The sequence below is a fragment of the Astyanax mexicanus genome, chromosome 15 (genome assembly GCF_023375975.1).
Source record: "Astyanax mexicanus isolate ESR-SI-001 chromosome 15, AstMex3_surface, whole genome shotgun sequence".
In the NCBI taxonomy this organism is placed as follows: Eukaryota; Metazoa; Chordata; class Actinopteri; order Characiformes; family Acestrorhamphidae; genus Astyanax; species Astyanax mexicanus.
In genome coordinates, this window is record NC_064422.1 from 46,746,106 (window position 1) to 46,765,537 (window position 19,432).

The window sequence follows — 19,432 nt, forward strand, 5'->3', positions numbered from 1 at the left end:
GTTTATCCAGTAATGTTACTCTGCACCAAACTGACCACGTTATTAACTAAATATCTCCAGATAACTAAATCTATATAAATGTAATGTATAAATACTGTTTACCACCAGATACATACCAGCTGAATAAGACTAGCTTAGAGTTAGCACACTGAGGTAACCACCACTAGCATATGACCGCTAAGCTAAAAGACTAGCTTAGAGTTAGCATACTGAGGTAACAACCACTAGCATACGACCGCTAAGCTAAAAGACTAGCTTAGAGTTAGCGTGCTGAGGTAACCACCACTAGCATACGACCGCTAAGCTAAAAGACTAGCTTAGAGTTAGCATACTGAGGTAACCACCACTAGCATATGACCGCTAAGCTAAAAGACTAGCTTAGAGTTAGCATACTGAGGTAACAACCACTAGCATACGACCGCTAAGCTAAAAGACTAGCTTAGAGTTAGCGTGCTGAGGTAACCACCTTATTAGCACGCTGGAGGATATATAGATTATCTAACCTACTGTAGATTTCTGTGTTTACATACAGTATTAGGGTACATATGGTGCATGTTTATATACACATATAAAAGTACATATATACTTATATACAAATATATAAGTATTCTCGTATATTTATGCAATATATTGCCCAAAAAAATTCATAGTCACAGTTTGGGAACCTTATCTAACCTCATCACTTGACCTAAAGTCGAGAACTAAACTGGAAAAGCCAGATACGTTTCAGAAAGACGTTCCAGAGATCTGATTACAGGAATGAAGGAGTTTAACTGCTGTAAAATCTGTTTATATGCTGTGATTTCTGCATAATAGTGTGTTTTATATCAGTAAACACCAACTGTATATAAATGTTAGTAAAGACAGAGTAACTGTGCTTTAGAATTAGATAAAATCTGCATGTTTTAAATAATTCAGTTTACAATACAGGTGAATTTAAGTGACAGTACCTACAGCAGACTGTCTCAAATAATATAAATATATTAATATATGAATAAATACTTGAGAAATGACTGAACTATTTAACAATCTACTGTAATTTGTCACCCATATTGTACCTGGTTCTGTATTTGATTGGCTGCAGATGCTTTACGGGTTTACACTGTTTAATATACGTCATAATAAAGTCATTAGTGTTGGTCTGTCACAATAATTACATTATCGATTTATCACATAACCTCAATTATTTTACTTATCAAAAAAGGCCATAAATGTAAGTTAGTTTGTATGTCAACTATTAAACACTGGTTTTGTTTTATTTAGTTTTGTTTATATAAGGTATAGACCTGTCACAATAAATACATTATAGATATATACGTGCAATATACAGATTTTGTACACAGTAATTAGGTCTCATTATGTTTTTCTTAGCGAGAGGAGAACTTTAACATGAACGCTCAAAAAGTTGACCATAAAAACTGCGAAGGATATTTTAATTTTTTTTTATTGCAAATCAAATGTCTGAATATTCTTAATAATTTAAAATATTACTCTTTAAAACTACACAATTGTATTATTTTGCTATTATGTCATTATGTTATCAAAAATGGTCTTAAAATGACAATAATATAATTTATCACAATTATTCTTTAATGATGTATCGTCCAAACAATTATAATTATCGCGACAGGCCTACATGAGTGTCAGTTAGTTAATGGAAATATTGAAAATATTAAAACTAATGTATATTGACATTCGCAGGAATTCCCATATTGGTGCAGCTTTAATAAAGGAGGTTCTGCAAAGGTTCTGTATTAGAGAGTGTATTGGGATTGATCACTGATCATCTTCTTATTGGGGGTGGGGCAAGTTGCCACAGTAACTAAAGGGGGAAGTGTATTTTGATTTATACGAAACAACACTGATGAATCACAGCAGTTTAAATGAAATCCACACAGAAAGAGTATTTCGCAACCTTTATTGACTCATCTATAAATCAATAAAACGCCCTGTTTAGAAATAGAGACCGGCTCGTCAACCCCGCCTTCTTTTTCTCAGTGAAACAGATGAAATGCAAAAAGTTTTTGCAAACGTTTGGGATAAGATCACCAGTATCACCAGCACAAAATAGCAAATAGTAGCAATGAACCATCAACATTAATACCAGTTATTCATCCTAATATGTCTTTTCCAAGTAAATATCAAGGAACAACTCATAGATTTGTTAGAGATTTCATCTCTAAAATCCTCCACTTTTTAATAATTTTATTTAAAATTTTATCCCATTTTCTTAATTCCTATCACTAGTGATGCTCCAACACCAGAAGGGATAAGAAGACTAGCACACGCCTCCTCCGATACATGTGAAGTCAGACTCCTCCATGAGACATGCTAGTTTTACACATTCTCCCTCTCTCTCTTTCTCTCCCTTTATATTAAAGCTCTCTCACGCACCCCACAGCTCCACAGCCTTGAATTAAAGCTGGATTAGTGAGGAATGCTGTGTCATATCGTTCACCATATTTAAAACTTTTGCCGATATTATTTTGCACAGTACGATAAGGCACATCCCTAGTGGTTAGTGGTGTTTGTTAGCTCTGCTCTGTGTTGATCTGCTAATAGCTACTCACTGTATTGACTTAAAAAGATGCACTCTGGAGAGGGGCATCCGGTTAGTGAGGTTGGACTCTTTATTGTCTTTCCTCCTTGAAACATGCTAGTTTTACACATTCTCACTCTTTCTGGTTGTTTTTTTACCATCTGTCTTTCTGTTACTCTCACTCTCTCCCTCACACGTTTTCACTCTCTTGCCCCTCTATTTTTTTCTCTTTCTCCCCCTTTCTCACCCTTTACTCTCGCTTTCACTGTCTCTCTCTCTCTCTTTATATTAAAGCTCTCTCGCGCACTACCCCCCCCCCCCCCACACACACACACTTTCATCATGCTAACTGTGGTCTCTGTTTCTTTACTGAACAGCTGAAATCCCAGAACAATCTGGAGAGGGGTTTCCTGTTAGTAAAGTTAATCCTTTTTAATCTCTTTCCTTCTTGAGACATGCTAGTTTTACACATTCTTTCTGCTTCTGTCTTTCTCTCTCTTTCTTTTTCTTTTTCTTTTCCGTCTCTCTCACTGTTACTCTTTTTCTCTCTCTCACGTTTTCACTCTGTCGCCCCTCTATTCTTTTCTCTTTCTCAGACTCTCTCCCCCGGTACTCTCGCTTTCCCTGTCTCTCTCTCTCCCTTTATATTAAAGCTCTCTCGACCCCCCCCCCCCCACGTCCTGTGTTCTCTGTTTCTTTACTGAACAGCTGAAACCCCAGATCTTAAACACTGAGTAGGAGAGGGGGAATGCCAGCGAGGAGGCGGCACCTTCTCCCGCTGCCCGTTTGGAGATATTATTGTGTACAGTGCGATATGGCACATCCCTAGTGGTTAGTGGTGTTTGTTAGCTCTGCTGTGTTGCTGTGTGAATAGTAACTCACTGTATGGATTGAAAGATGCACTCAGGAGAGGGGATTCCTGTTAGTGAGGTTAAACCTTTTTTAATCGCTTTGCTCCATGAGACATGCTAGTTTTACACATTCTCTCTCTCTCTCTTTCTTTTTCCTCTGTTTCTTCTGCCTCTCACTCTCTCTCTCTCATATGTTTTCACTCTCTTGGCCCTCTATCCCCCCCACGTCCTGTGTTCTCTGTTTCTTTACTGAACAGCTGAAACCCCAGAACTTAAACACTCAGTAGGAGAGGGGGAATGCCAGCGAGGAGGCGGCACCTTCTCCCTTCGCCCGTTTCCACAGCCTTTAATTAAAGCTGGATTAGTGAGGAACGCTGTGTAGAAACAGCCCAGCAGAATAATAATAACTCTCTCTCTCTTTCTCTCTCTCTGTCTCTCTCTATCTTTCTCTCTCTCTCTGTCTCTCTCTCTCTCTCTCTCTCTCTCTCTCTCAAGTTCAAGTTCAATAAAGCTTTATTGGCATGACTGTCACAAGGTACACTGTTGCCAAAGCAGACAAACAATACACAAATATAAACACAATGAAAAAAGAAAATCTAATAAAACAACTTAAACAAGAAGAGATTAAATAATATTGATATGAAAAATATTAAATATTAAATATGAAATAACAATGTTAACAATAATAATGGCATATCAATGAAAAGAGATATAGATATAGAATCTAAATATAAATAAGTGAACAGTAGGGGGTAATATTGATTAATAATGGATATTGATTATTGTTTAGAGTGGTTGTCTCTCAGGTTGTGACAGGCTGTGATATAGAGAGCTGAGAGTGGGAGGAGTTTACTCTTCTCTCCTAATAAACAGGAGAGTTTCTCATTGTTACTATAGTGCAGGAACTCAGGAGAGATGTCGATCATTTGTCCATAATATCTCTCTCTGATCTGGGCGTACCTGGGACACTCGGTCAGAAAGTGCAACTCTGTCTCCACCACGGACCAATCACAGTGAGAGCACAGCCTGGACTCTCTGGGTAACCAGGTCCGTCTGTGCCGACCCGTCTCCACGGCCAGGCTGTGATCACTGAGTCGGTACATGGTCAGGACTTTCCTGAGGTTCTGATCTGGGATCAGTGTGAGGTACTCTGCGAGGGTGTACTCTCGGTTCAGGGCTGAGTAACACTGCAGTTTGGGTTGGTGTTGGATACTCTGGGTCCAGTAGTGGTGGTACTGTTCTTTTAGTCTGGTGAGGATCGGGTTGGGTCGTAGTGTTTGGGTGAGTGTGTGGTGGGGGTGTGTAGAGTGTGTAATGTCGGCGGGGTTAAGGTGGGTGATGTTTAGGATTAATTGGGTAAGGGGGCTCTTCTGGAGGTTCTGTTCCTGATTGGTCAGAGCTTTGTAATGGAGTGATTGGGGGTGGCTGGATTTAATGTGTTTATAGAAGTTCACGGCTCGTTTTTGGATGGTTAATATTAGGGGGTATTGGCCCAGTTCAGCTCTGCATGCATTATTAGGGGTTTTCCTCTGCACACGTAGGATACTCCTGCAGAATTCGGTGTGCAGAACCTCTATAGGGTGTTTGTCCCAGTTTGGGAAGTCATTTTTTGTTAGGGGCCCCCAAACCTCACTGCCGTAGAGTGCAATGGGTTCTATAACAGATTTAAATATTTTGAGTCTAATTTTGATTGGTAAATCAAATTTAATAGATTTATTAATGGCGAAAAGTGCACGTCTTGCTTTCTCTTTGAGTTCCTTCACAGCCAAGCCAAAACTTCCCGTAGAGGTGATTGTTAGGCCTAAATATGTGTATTTATTTGATTGTTCAATATTAGTTTTATTAATTGTGAAAACATGGTTACTGCGTTGTGATTTGTACTGAAATATTACGATTTTGGTTTTGTGATGGTTTATTTTCAGAGCCCATGTATCACAGTATTTGTGTAGAAGGTCTAAACTTTGTTGAAGACCCTCTTTTGTGGGAGATAGCAGTACCAAGTCATCTGCATAAAGAAGACATTTTATCACTGAATCATCAAGAGATAGACCAGGGATATCCTCACATCTGTCTAATGATTCAGCCAGTTCATTTATATATAAATTAAACATTGTAGGACTCAGACTACAGCCCTGTCGTACACCTCGTGATTGGGTGATGAAATCAGTCCTCTGAGATCCCACTTTCACTGCACATCTACTAGTTGTGTACATAGATTTGATTAGATCATAGACTTTCCCTCCCACTCCATTGTTTAGAAGTTTAAATAGTAATCCTTTGTGCCAGATTGAGTCAAATGCTTTTTGGAAATCAACAAAACAAGCAAAAATCTTTTGTTTGTTTTGGGTGACATATTTATTAATGAGGGTGTGGAGGGTAAAAACATGGTCTGATGTTCTATAATTAGGTAAGAATCCAATCTGAGCTTTGTTTAGGATGTTGTGTTCAGTTATAAAGTTTATAATTCTTTTGTTGATAATGCTACAGAAGACCTTCCCTAGATTGCTATTAACACAGATCCCTCTGTAATTGTTTGGTTCAAATTTGTCGCCGGATTTATAGATCGGGGTTATGAGTCCTTCGTTCCAGATTGATGGGAAATTGCCATAATTTAAAACACAGTTAAAAAGTTTTAGAATAGCCAATTTGAATTTATGATTGGTACATTTCAACATTTCATTTAGGATGCTGTCTGTTCCACAGGCTTTTCTAGGTTTCAGGTCTTTGAGTGTTTCCTCTAATTCCTCTAGTGAGATTGGAGAGTCCAGTGGATTCTGGTTCTCTTTAATGATCTTTTCTAGATTTTCTAATTTATCTACAATGATTTGTTGCTTTTCCTTTATTACTGGGTTTCTGTAAAGAGTTTGGAAATGTGTTTTCCATGTGTCTCCATTTGAAATTAATAATTGGTCATGATGTGATTTGTTGAGTGATTTCCAGGTTTCCCAAAATGAATTGGAGTTTATAGATTCCTCTAAATGATTGATTTGATTTTGTATGTGTTTGTATTTCTTTGATTTGATCGTGTGTTTATATTCTTTTAGTGTGTCCCAGTATTTCACTCGTAATTCTTCATTAAATGGTTCTCTGTGTTTAAGATTGGATAGGTGTCTTAATTCTTTTCTTTTATTCCTGCAGTCCAGATCAAACCATTTATTTATCTGAAATTTCTCTCTCTCTCTCTCTGGGAGCAGGGGGGCTCATGGTGCCCGGTGGAGGTTGGCAACGGTACCCGGGGGATTAATAAAGGAACAGCAGCTCTCAGCATCTTGTTCCTGCGCTGGTTCTGATGCAGGATTCTGATTGGATAGCTGGTCGGCCCGTGGAGTCAGAACTGCCCTCCTCATGCCCTCGCCGGGCCGGCAGGAGTTAAGGGGTGCTGCTGACAGGACGGGGGCGAGCGCGGCGCCGAGATGACGGGCTGTCTGGGTCACAGGAGCCTGATGGTGGCGTTCCTGGTTCTGACTGCAGTTCTGGGTTTCTACGTTCTCTGCTTGAGTCTGGACACAAAGTGGAGTCACCAGGACCAGAACACCATCTACAGCCACAAGAGGTAGGAGAGACCCCGCCCCTTCTACTCTCAACCAGCCCAGAACCCAACTGACCCCGCCCCCTTCCACTCTCAAACAACCCATAACCCTACTGATCCCGCCCCCTTCCACTCTCAACCAACCCAGAACCTAACTGACCCCGCCCCTGCCTACTCCCAACAAACCCAGAACCTAATTGACCCCGCCCCCTCTACTCTTAACTAACCACAGTATGTTGCTGCGGTTCCAGTATTCACTCTTTATAGCTGCTCCCAACTTTTTCTTAACTGGTTGATAAAAGTGCCGCACTCCGACTGATGGTTCAAACGTTTTATTACAGGTATGTTCTGCCTTACAACGCCCAAGACCACCGTGAACACTGAAATAGAATGCACAGTGGCAAATACACATCAGTAACACCGCCATGTTACAGTCTATGAATTGTTAAACTGAAAATTACTACACAAAATTTTAATGCTCTCAAACGTAATTTACACACATACAACACAAGAATATTTAACTTAAATGACTATACCGTGTGCACCTCCAACCAGAAGGTTAGGCATTGCTAGAAGTCCATTTTGTCCTAGTTCACAGCCCTTTGTCCTTTTCGACTGCTTGCACTCACCGACTGACTAAAAACGAAACTTATTTTTTTTACCTAAGTGCACCATGTGACCAACTGATGAACTGCTGACGTGGTCAGACAATGTTATTAATTAAACAATTTTCTGAAAGATACACATTATAATCAAGAAATGTACAAATATAAAATGTACATCAAATAATAAAATAAAATAAATAAATAAATTCACACAAAATAAATGCTTATATTACTGCATTCGCTACACTCTTGTACTAACAAAGATTTACGGTATACCTTCAGGGTTGGCAACTTTTTTGTTTTTGTGACTAAGATTATATTTAGTAAGTTATTTTATAATTAATTAAATAATTAAATGATTTTACTGCAATATTGTGAAAATGGAAAAATTAAGTTCTACAAGCTTAAATTCCTCAAATACACAACATTAAAATAATCATTTGAGTAAACAATTACAAGATTGATGTGTAAAGAAAACTAAGTTTAGTTAAAAAAAACTTAAATGTAGTAGCACCTCTGGAATTCAGGCTTTCAGTTAACAGCTGTGCTGAACTCATCAAGAGTTAATTACTTGAATTTCTTGTCTCTTAATGTAAAGTTTGAGAGCATCAGTTAAAGTAAAGTAGTGAAGAGTTAGAGTTACAGGTATACAGTGAATAGTGAATATTTCAGTAATGTTCGAATCCAGATTATGAGAAGAAACAACTACTCAACTAAATAAAGAAATAAATACTTTAAGAAATGAAGGTCAGACAATCTGAAAAGAAGAATTTCAAAGATCATCAAAAAAACGTTCTAATGATGAAACTGGCACTCATCAGGACGCATGTTAACAGCTCCCCAGAAAAGAGTATCTAAATACTTCACAGAGTATTTTAGTTTGTTTAACACTGTTTTTAAGTTACTACATGATTCATTATGTGTTCCTTCATAATCTGATAGATCACTTCACTGTTCATTTACTGTGTAGGAAAAAATAAATATACACATTTAATGATAAGGTGTGTTTATAGGGTGTAATATAGAACTCTATTTACAGCAGGATTTACAGCAGGTTCTGCTTCAGTTTAGTGAAAGCTGATTGGTTATCCTGGGTTTGAGGGTGTCTCTCTGCAGTGTGAGTCTCTGGAGGTTGTGTAGGAAGGAAGTGTGAGTCTCTGGGGTTCAGTTTGAGCTGTTGTTTGTGAGAGAGGTGTGGTTGGAGACGACCATGCTGCCGGGCTGGTAGAGCACGTAGCCATGTTCATCACCGTGTTCATCACCATGTTCATCCACATGTTCTCCCAGATAAGGATAGAAAATATGAACAAAAAATGTTTATATTAAAAAAGGCAAAATAGGCCTTGTGCAGTGATGGTATAGTTACTTTGATAAAAGTAATCCGATTACTGATTACTCCTTTAAAAAGTAACTTAGTTACTTTATGGATTACTTGATTATAAAAGTTACAAAAGTTATAATAAAGTTACTTTACAAGTTACTTTATTAGTTACTTTCAGCAGCTGCAGACACCACCTCCCGCCGCCTTAACATAAACATTATAACCAGTTTTACCAAAACTCCCTTTATTGGAAAATGCGTTTTTAACAGCAACAATGTATCTCCTGAAAAAATAAGTTTTTTTATAAAAATAAAAGACCATTTCTCTTGAATTAACTTAACATAAATAATCTTTTTATAAAAAATAAAATACGGTCTTTCTTGATTTCACTTGTTTTTATAAAAAAATATATAAAATAAAGAAAGCCTTTCTTGACCTGACATATTTAACACTGTAAAACTGAACATTGAACTTGTTGTTCTCTGCAGGGCAGCAAGGAGTGGTTTTATAAATCAGAACCGTGTATATGGTCTAGACCAGGGATCACATGTATGCAGACTGCGCTCCAGGTCCGGACCCAGACGTTGTCCAATACGGACCCAAACCAATAAACTACTGAGAAGGATTTAATTCTGACAGCGTTCATTTAAAGCACTGGGACTTTTCTTGTCTTTAATTGTCTCTTTTCTTGTCTCGTCTTGAGTACTGTTTCCTACACCCTTAAATAAAGACTCTTAGAAACTGAAGAAAAAAAATTGCTACAGGAAGACGTCTGGCTGACCCACATGGAAACAGCAGCTTTAGCCTTTAGTCATTAATATGATGATAAAATTACATTACATTACATTACATTTGGCAGACGCTTTTGTCCAAAGCGACTTACAATAATGAAGTACAAAGTAATAGAAGTTAAAAACATCTTTAGACAGGGCTTAAAGGAGGTAAATAAAGGGATAGAGGAGTGAAGGAGGGGAAGAAGGAAATGAGGTTAGAAGTAGTCAGTGTGTTAGAGGTTAAATTACCACAATCAATCAATCAACCTTTATTTTGACTTAGAAGTACATTGATGGCAGTTTTTTTTTCAATGTAGCCGAGCATTTACAAAAACAGGGATTGGCATGACAAAGAAAATTATAACTAAAAATTATTCATTTTAAAATAACATTAAATAAAAGATATAAAAATAGATAAAAATAACACAATAAGAAACACAATAATAATAATTATATTAAACTTGGTTTAATTGATAGGAAATTAAGATCAAAAGAAGATAAGATTAATACAACAAAGAAAAATGTTAAAATTAAGCTAAAACTAAGATCAGTAGTGTAAATAAGAAAACGACTCAAGATAAAAAAATAAAACTAAACATTTAAGAATAAAAGCACTGTAGAAATAAGAAACAGAGAGTTGTTTTTAGCGGAGTCTGAAGAGCTGAAACGCTGCTCTGAGGAACCTGTTATTAACGTTCTTTAAACAGGGTGATTTTGGTTTTGGCAGCTCTTCCCTGCTGAGCGTTTCCTCCTCAGCCAGCAGACGGAAAACTGCTTAGTCATTACAGCCCAGACTCTGATCTGCATCTGATTCAGCCTGAAATCCTGCAGTTTAACCCGGAAAAAACTCACTAAACTCACCTAAACTCACGCTGACCCACAACCTACACTCTTATACTGCAAATAACACTCTTTATATTCTTTCATTTTCTGATTCTGGGCTAAAAGCAGAAGCATTTCTGAGTAGAGAAGGGATAAAATATTGTGTTTCATGTATTTAATACCAGTGTGCTGGAGTTTCTGTGATTTTACCAAATTAAAAACCTCTGGAATATAATCAAGAGGAAGATGGATGATCACAAACCATCAAACCACCAAACTGAACTGCTTGAATTTTTACACCAGGAGTAAAGCAGCATAAAGTTATCCAAAAGCAGTGTGTAAGACTGGTGGAGGAGAACATGATGCCAAGATGCATGAAATTAAAACTGTGATTAAAAACCAACCAGGGTTATTCCACCAAATATTGATTATTTCTGAACTCTTAAAACTTTATGAATATGAACTTGTTTTCTTTGCATTATTTGAGGTCTGAAAGTTCTGCATCTTTTTTGTTATTTCAGTCATTTCTCATTTTCTGTAAATAAATGCTCTAAATGAGAATATTTTTATTTGTAATTTGGGAGAAATGTTGTCTGTAGTTTATAGAATAAAACAACAATGTTCATTTTACTCAAACATAAACCTATAAATAGCAATATATTTATATATGATTGTTACTCTCATGCATGTGTGTCTCTAGAACGACAACTTCACAGGAAACATACAGTGGAGTGCCAAAAGTCATGGGACAGAATACTAGCCCCATGTCCTATATATATATATATATATATATATATGTATGAATAATTTTTATGTCAGTGTAAATCTTATAGCAAATAATTCAGTCTAGTGTGTGTTTACACTTCTGCTTTATTACCATTACAGATTGTATCTTTTTTAAAGACACATTTCTAATGTTCAGACTATCTCTCACATTCAATGAATTCAATGATGTTGAGGACTGGACGTTTTTTTTTAAGGGTGTTATCGCTGTCTGTATTACTCATGCTGAAAATGGTGGTAGTTGGTTGGGATAAAGTAATAAAGGGCCTCTGAATTTTGCACAGCACTGTATATGTGTATTTCTATTTTTAGTTATGTTCAGCAGTTTGTAGTAAATTAAATAAATCAGAATTTTCTCCTGGTTTTATGTTTGATGTTTCCAGGCCTCCGGACTCCAGAGGCGGCAGCAGCAACACGTCGGAGGAGGATCTGCTGACCCTGAAGTTTTTAATGATCCATACAGATGAATTTGAGCCGAGAATAAAGAAACTAGAATCTCAAAAAGACGCTGATCCGGAGATTAAATCCAAGAGATTAATAAAACCTGCTAAAACCGTCACGGTACCAAACAGAACCAGCAGAACCAACACCACCAGCAGAACCAGCGCTCCCAAAGCAGCTGTGAAACCCACAGTGCCGGACTTTATAGGAGACCGCTACGCCTCCGACCCTGTTCTGATTCAGACTGTAAGTTTTTATACTATTACTTTTAATCCTAAAATTAGGGGCTTAATCTGCTGATTCTGTTTAGATACTAAACCTTCAAACACATTTTAATCATGTTTTAGAGATGGTTTAGGAAATAAAAAGGTCATAAAATATAAAATATTACACACAAACTTCCAGAGCAATGGAAATAAAAACAAAAAACTATTAAATATTTTAGGTAACTGAATTTATTTGCTATACAGATTTTATAGTAGAATATTAGAGTTTTCTTCTCTGTTCGTTACAGACAAAAGAACTGGAGATAATTCAGGTCTGAAAGGGTTAAAGCAAAGTCAGATCTCAGCTGAGAACATAAAACAAATGCAAAGTGCCAAAACTTTTCCTAATTTCTCCTAAATGTTCGTTTACACTGTTACAAAACTATAGTGTGTAAACCACAGTTTTTATTCTATAAATCTACTATATATTTATAAAATCTGTATAAAATAAAAGAAAAGTATATTTTTATTCACACTCTACAACACTGCTATCTACATAAACCACTTCTGACACCAACCTTTACATCTAAACTAATCATTTAATTTCTATAGCAGTGCAGTATTGCAAAAGACAATATCGCAATATTTCCATATATCAATATTTTCTCTACACCTCTAGGCTGTGCAGAGATCCGAGTCTGAGTCTGTTTAGAGTACAAACACAACGTTAACAGTGTTTAAAAAAAAAAACCCTCAGGGCAGAAGGAGAAAACCAAAAGAGGAACCAGAACCAGGACCCATCCTCCTCCGGTCAACAATATCAGAACACAACAAACACCAGCAGATACACACAGAACAGCAGAAAAACAAGTTCCTCCAGTGAGGATCTGTAATTAATCCACTGTATAAAACACTCAATAATAATAACATTAATCTCTGCTTCAGAGTTTCTCTCACAGTAAGTTTCTGAGGCTGATTCACTGCTTTATTTCTCTTTAGTGTTCAGTTCTGCAGTATAATCCAGTATCTGAGGAGAGCTCTGTGTCGTCTCTGAGTTTCCCCACGGCTGTGTTTATATTTACACCAGCTCAGAACCTCATATCAACACATGGGCAAATAAACAATGTTTAGAATCATTGATTCCAATCTGCACTCGATTCCTGATCCGATTCACTCAATGAGTCTTCAGTGACTCTACACTTAAGTGTTCTTATGTTTCTCAAAGCATCCAAACACCACATTTATGAAATATCAGCAGATTTTAAAGCTTAGGTGTCTCCCAGTCTCTAAGTCATAATTTTGGATTTAAATCCATTATCTGAACAAGGAAACCAGTTGTTTATTCATTTTTAAGAAAAATATCTTATTTAAAATATAGTGTATTTGTAATCGCTCTTTAACCAAGGAAACATTTATTTTGTTCGATTTTCTGTATAATACTTGATTACTGAAATATTTGATCGATTGGATTGTGATATATTCTTTTCATCATATCGACAATATAATTTTTAAAACATATTAAAAATATCCTCAGTGCTTAAAGAACAATGACCATAAACTGTGCAGTTAATCACATATATAGTTATTAATCCAGTTTAATTGGTTTGGATGAATTGCAGTATATTATAATTAGAATAAAAGTCACTGTACTCAGTATTTGATAGTATAAATATAGAGTTTTTTTTAATCCGTTGCTATTCCTGCACTTTGATCACGATCACATGTATCACCATAAATATTGTGTAATGTGATAAAGTGATGTTTTTCTAATGTGAGGAACTGATAATAGTTCAGCACAGGGATGAGTGATATGGTAAAAAATATTGTGTATATATATTGTATATATTTGTAAAAAAATAAATAATAAAAAAAGGATGCAATATTTCTCATCATATTAAATTTAATGCATGAATGGCGTCAAATTCTTAAAAAAACACTAAATAAATACTGCAGTTATTTACAGTATAAATACAGTATTATATTTTATATGTGCTGCACTTTATCCAGTTAAACAGAACAGCTGGATCACGGTTACACTGTAAATACAGTCAGTACACACTGGACATCTGTACACCCATAAACTGCCTTATATTATCTTTATATTATTATATTATATTATATTATTATATGATTTTATTGTTATATTGGTTTGAACTGTTAAATCTTGACTCCGCCCCCCTGCTGTATTTCCCTGCACTGCGGCACGAGGAAAACGAGACTGTTAATGATTATCAGCATCTACTGACTTTATATCCCTGATATTTTAATGTTTTATAATCTACACACCTGCACAGCCTTCAGGTGCTCACCTGTCCCTCACCTGTCCCTCACCTGTCCCTCACCATCACCTGTTTATTCTCTTCATGTTAATAAATGATAATATGTACACTACCAGTCAGAAGTTTGTGTAAATACTGCATCGTCTTCGTTACACAAACAAAATAATCTCATTTACACTTTTAACACTTTTACAGTAAAAAAACCTTTTAACTTTCAGTGAAAGTTATTTTGGAGCGTTTCTATTGGTCCGTTCATCATTAAAAACCCCTTAACAGGCCTGGATTTTTGTCAATAGTCTGCCTGACTTTACACCACTAAATCTTTAGGATTTAATAAGGAACATTTCTGAAAAGCATAACTGTAATTGTAATAGAAAATATAAAAAAAAAAAATTAAGTAAATCTACTAATGTCAAAATATAATGAATAAAATCATAACATCATAATATCATCGGATCTTTCTTAAAACTAAAATCAATATTTTCCTGAATACAAATCAAACAGTTCATTTTCTCCAAACCTTTAGTTTTGTTATGTTTGTCTAGTTTTTATAGTCTTTATGTCTTTATCTTAAAACCTGCAGAATTTGTGTTGATTTCTGATTGATTCCTTTACTGATCTGGAATTATTATTATTATGTGCAGTAGAGAAATTGAACAGGCAGCTTCTCCAAGTGTCCTGTAGGAGATTTAAAAACCTCAAATTTTCAGAATGTAAATAATTTATTTTACTGCAATAAAAAGAGGTTTGTATCACCTACACCTGTAGCCCGTATACGGGACAATGCATTTTAATGGGTTAACTTTTATTTTTGAGATTATTTTGCATGACAGTGATGATGTCCACACAGAGCTCAGCAGGTGAAGAGCTCCAGGTGAGTCTGGGTCAGGTGTTCATTACATTACATTTGGCAGACGCGTTTGTCCAAAGCGACTTACAACAGTCAAGTACAAAAGTAATAGGAATTAAGATAAACCATTTTTAGACAGGGCTTAAAGGAGGTCAAAGGGAAATAAAGGGATAGAGGAGTGAAGGAGGGGAAGAAGGAAATGAGGTTAGAAGTAGTTAGTGTGTTAGAGGTGTTAGGAGAGTAAGTGCTCTTTGAAGAGCTCTGTCTTCAGGAGTTTATTAAAGATAGTGAGAGATTCTCCTGATCTGGTAGTAGAAGGTAGTTAGTTAGAGGTGTTAGGAGAGTAAGAGCTCTTTGAAGAGCTCTGTCTTCAGGAGTTTATTAAAGATAGTGAGAGATTCTCCTGATCTGGTAGTAGAAGGTAGTTAGTTAGAGGTGTTAGGAGAGTAAGAGCTCTTTGAAGAGCTCTGTCTTCAGGTGTTTATTAAAGATAGTGAGAGATTCTCCTGATCTGGTAGTGTTCAGGCTCAGCTCTTCCGGGTTCATCAGCCGACCAAACCGAAACAACCAAACCTCTGAGCCGCGATTCTCAGCGCTGAGGAACTGAAATAAACTTCACTTCTCTCTGCAGCAAAACCGCATTTCTAACCAACACCCAAAACAGTGCATTTCAGCAGGGCGGGTCAGTGTAGAGCAAGCCCTTATAGTGTACAGTGTTTTACAGGCATTCAAAAGAAAATTAATGCATTCAATATCATAATAATCACAATATCACAAGTTACAGTTTGCATAATGTTAATTCTGTGTAATTCTATCATTTCACATTTCAACATCTTTGCTATGATTTTAAAATTGTATTTATCTCTTTTTCCCTGTTTTCCAGTTTAATATTACATTTATTTTACCTCAGCTCTCTATGATTAATACTGTAAGTTTTCTTGCCAACAGAATTGTTCTTGCAGGTTATTTTTTCATATTTTATACAAACAGATTAACACAAATCATCCTTCAAACCTTTTACTGTGCTTAATATTGTTATTATATATTTTTCTGTTTTATGTACAATTTACCAATTTACATAATTAAGAAATCAATCCATTCTCTCAGTTTTGAGGCGATGCTCAGTCTGATATAGAGGAGCTGAGTTTCTCTGAGCATGCAGTAATACCTGAGAATAAAACAGATCATTTACAGGTTTATATTATAGTTTTTTATGTAATATAAAACTATAAACGAATAAAGGCTGGGTTATTGTTCTGCTGTGTTGAGTCATTGTGCTGTAAACTGTGTAGCCTGTGCGAGCGCCCTGTGCAGCTGAGTGCAGTGCGAGCGTCCGCAGCTCAGTGTCTCTGTGGACCAATCACAGCTGCTGCTGCAGTCTTTTCGTTGTTAGGTGCACGTCGGGATGTGGCGTAGATTTAACGCAGAAGTATAAAACTCTGCTGCTTTGTCGTCGCATGTTATGGGGTCATATAGTGTTGTGGAATCAGCGTTGACCACCACTGACCCTAAAACCTAAATTTGTAGTTATTTGGTTCAGTTTTAGAGATAAAACACAATATTAAAGGAACATTACTTGTATTTCAGAGCTGTGCGGAGAGTATCCGGGCGAGGGTGTCGGGGACGAATTTCTCGGCGAGGTTTCTGGGGGACGTGCCGGTGCTGCAGTGGGCCGATCATTTCTCCCCGGAGGAGTACCGCCGGCTCAGCCGCTACCCAGGAGCCCACGGGTGGGGCAGTGTGGGCATCGACGGTGAGTGTTTACCACACGGTTCCATTATTATATACGTTTTACTGTACATCATTTTCACATTTAAAAATGCTTAAAAAATGAACAAATACTAATTTTCAGGCCCATTGTTTAGAATATAGAGTTTCTATAATAAATAAATGGAAAAATAAACATCTAAAAACAGAACACAACAAAACATGGAAATTCTGTTAAAAATATGAACATGTATAATGTCACTGGGCAAAGCAGAATATAAAGTATATTTTAATAGTTGTTGTATTTCTATATGTGAATTCTGAACAGACCTTTTATTAATTTATCTAATTAATTCCTTTCATTTTATTTTCATACTTAAACTTATTCATCTACTTTATCTTATTTAGCTACTTTAGTTCTTTACCTTATGTAGCTTCTTTAGCTAACCTACTTTAGCTTCTTTATCTATGTTAGCTTCTTTAGCTACTGTAGCTTGTTTAGCTTCTCTGGCTTCTTTAGCTACTTTAACTATTTTAGCTTATTTAGCTAATTTAGCTTATTTAACTATTATAGCTTCTTTAGCTATTGTAGCTTATTTTTCTTTTTTAGCTAACTTACTTTAGCCTATTTAGCTTCTTTAGCTACTGTAGCTTGTTTACCTACTGTAGGTACTTTAGCTACTGTAGCTCCTTTAGCTTCTTTAGCTACTGTAGTTAATTTAGCTTCTTTAGCTACTTTAGCTTCTTTAGCTACTTTAGCTTCTTTAGCTACTGTAGCTTCTTTAGCTACTGTAGCTTCTTTAGCTACTGTAGTTACTTTAGCTTCTTTAGCTACTTTAGCTTCTTTAGCTACTGTAGCTTCTTTAGCTTCTTTAGCTACTGTAGCTTCTTTAGCTACTGTAGCTTCTTTAGCTTCTTTAGCTACTGTAGCTTCTTTAGCTACTTTAGTTTCTTTAGCTAGTGTAACTTCTTTAGCTACTGTAGCTTCTTTAGCTTATTTAGCTACTTTTGCTTCTTTAACAATTGTAGCTTCTTTAGCTGGTGTAGCTTATTTAGTTTTTTTTTAGCTTATTTATCTTTTAAACTACTTAAACTTTATCAACTTTAGCTTCTAAAGTTTCTTTAGCTTTATGAAAATTATATACTCACTATAAATTATATTATATAGTTTTATAGTATTGAAGAACAGGATGAAAGGAAGATAATAATAAAGTACACAGAGAAACAGATACAGAACTACAGCCTGGAGTTATAATTATTATATAATTATAGGTTTTAGGCTGTTTTATACGACCAACCTAAAACATAGATAATGGTAAAACTGTTACGGTTGATTCGTGTGTGTATATAAATATACATATATATATATATATATATATATATATATATATATATATATATATATATATATATATATATATATATATAGTTCCCCGGGTTTAAAGGTTTGGAATGAGAGGGTGGAGGAGGACCGTGTGGTTTGTGGGGAGTTTGAGATGTGGAGGAATGCAGGCTGGGAATCAGGGATTTAACTGGTGGTGAATAATAAATCTAACAGCTGTAGTGTTGCAATAACCACTTATAATCTCCTGAGGATAAATAATATTTCACAATAATCACCAGCCCTCAGACTCTACGCTCTCAGCGTGTTTACTGAGGGTTAATATTAGTGTAATAAAGTAAAAAAAGGTTTATATATATATAAACTGTGTATATGAGTGGCCAAGAAAAACTAACACTAGAAAAATAAAATTACCATTTAACAAACTGTGAATTCAGACAGAAAGGGTCGGGCTAACACACAGGAAGAGCTTGTTGTAAAATTATTTTTTTTCTGTTTTTGTAAATTTGTTCCTATTATGTAATTTAGTTTTGCACAAATTAACACTATATACATTGTTAAAAAATGAACACTGTAAATACACTGTAAAATGAACACAGTAAATATGAGACGGGTGACGGTATGGTATGTTTTCAGTGCTGAACGTCTCGCTGGCCGTCCTGAACACCGCGGCTAACCAGGAGATGTTTGATGACTGGGGGAACCGGGGGAACGGGTCGCGGTGTATCCGCTGCGCTGTGGTCGGGAACGGAGGAATTCTGAAAGGATCCAAGAAGGGCGAGGAGATCGATCAGCACCATTACGTCTTCAGGTGAGAAAAACACCTGATCTACTGACTGCTGAACTTACCTGCATCAAACTTCACCTATTACTGAACACCTTCAGTTACTGCAGGAACGTCAATATAAAAGTTAAATGATTTCGGGTAATGTTAAAATCAATATCTGAGGCTACTGTCCGTTTCTAAAAACAAAAATAATTCAGTTAAGCACCGTCAGCAGAGTTTATACTCCATCAGCATTAATCTGTTCAACTCCACCTGAAAAGCTCTGCTAATTACACAGTAGTTTAATCAGCAAATCAATAAAACCAGAGAGAAACTAAACCGGAGTGACCCTCCACTCCGCCCAGCGTTCACTACAGTTCAGTTTAAAAGTAAATTAAAATTAATAACACATCCTGTTCCGTGTACAGGCTACAGCTGTAGGTGATACAAAACCCTTATTTTCTGCAGTAAAATAATTTATTTACATTCTGAAAATTTGAGGGTTTGAAATCTCCTACAGGACACTTGGAGAAGCTGCCTCGTTTCTCTTTTCTCCACTTAATAATAATTCCAGATCAGAAACAGAAATCAAACCAAATTCTGCAGGTTTGAAAATAA

The 19,432-nt window shown here is 36.2% G+C and overlaps 1 protein-coding gene across 1 annotated transcript in view; it reads left to right on the forward strand.

Annotated features, from left to right (window-relative positions):
* st6galnac (ST6 (alpha-N-acetyl-neuraminyl-2,3-beta-galactosyl-1,3)-N-acetylgalactosaminide alpha-2,6-sialyltransferase) overlaps positions 1–19,432 on the forward strand; it is a 31,972-nt gene that overhangs the window by 3,645 nt on the left and 8,895 nt on the right. Inside the window, exons 2-5 of the mRNA XM_049464314.1 lie at positions 6,585–6,943; positions 11,607–11,910; positions 16,587–16,752; positions 18,685–18,859. Of these exons, the coding sequence (XP_049320271.1) occupies positions 6,804–6,943; positions 11,607–11,910; positions 16,587–16,752; positions 18,685–18,859 (785 nt within the window). The 5' untranslated portion in view covers positions 6,585–6,803. The remainder of the gene's footprint in view (positions 1–6,584; positions 6,944–11,606; positions 11,911–16,586; positions 16,753–18,684; positions 18,860–19,432) is intronic.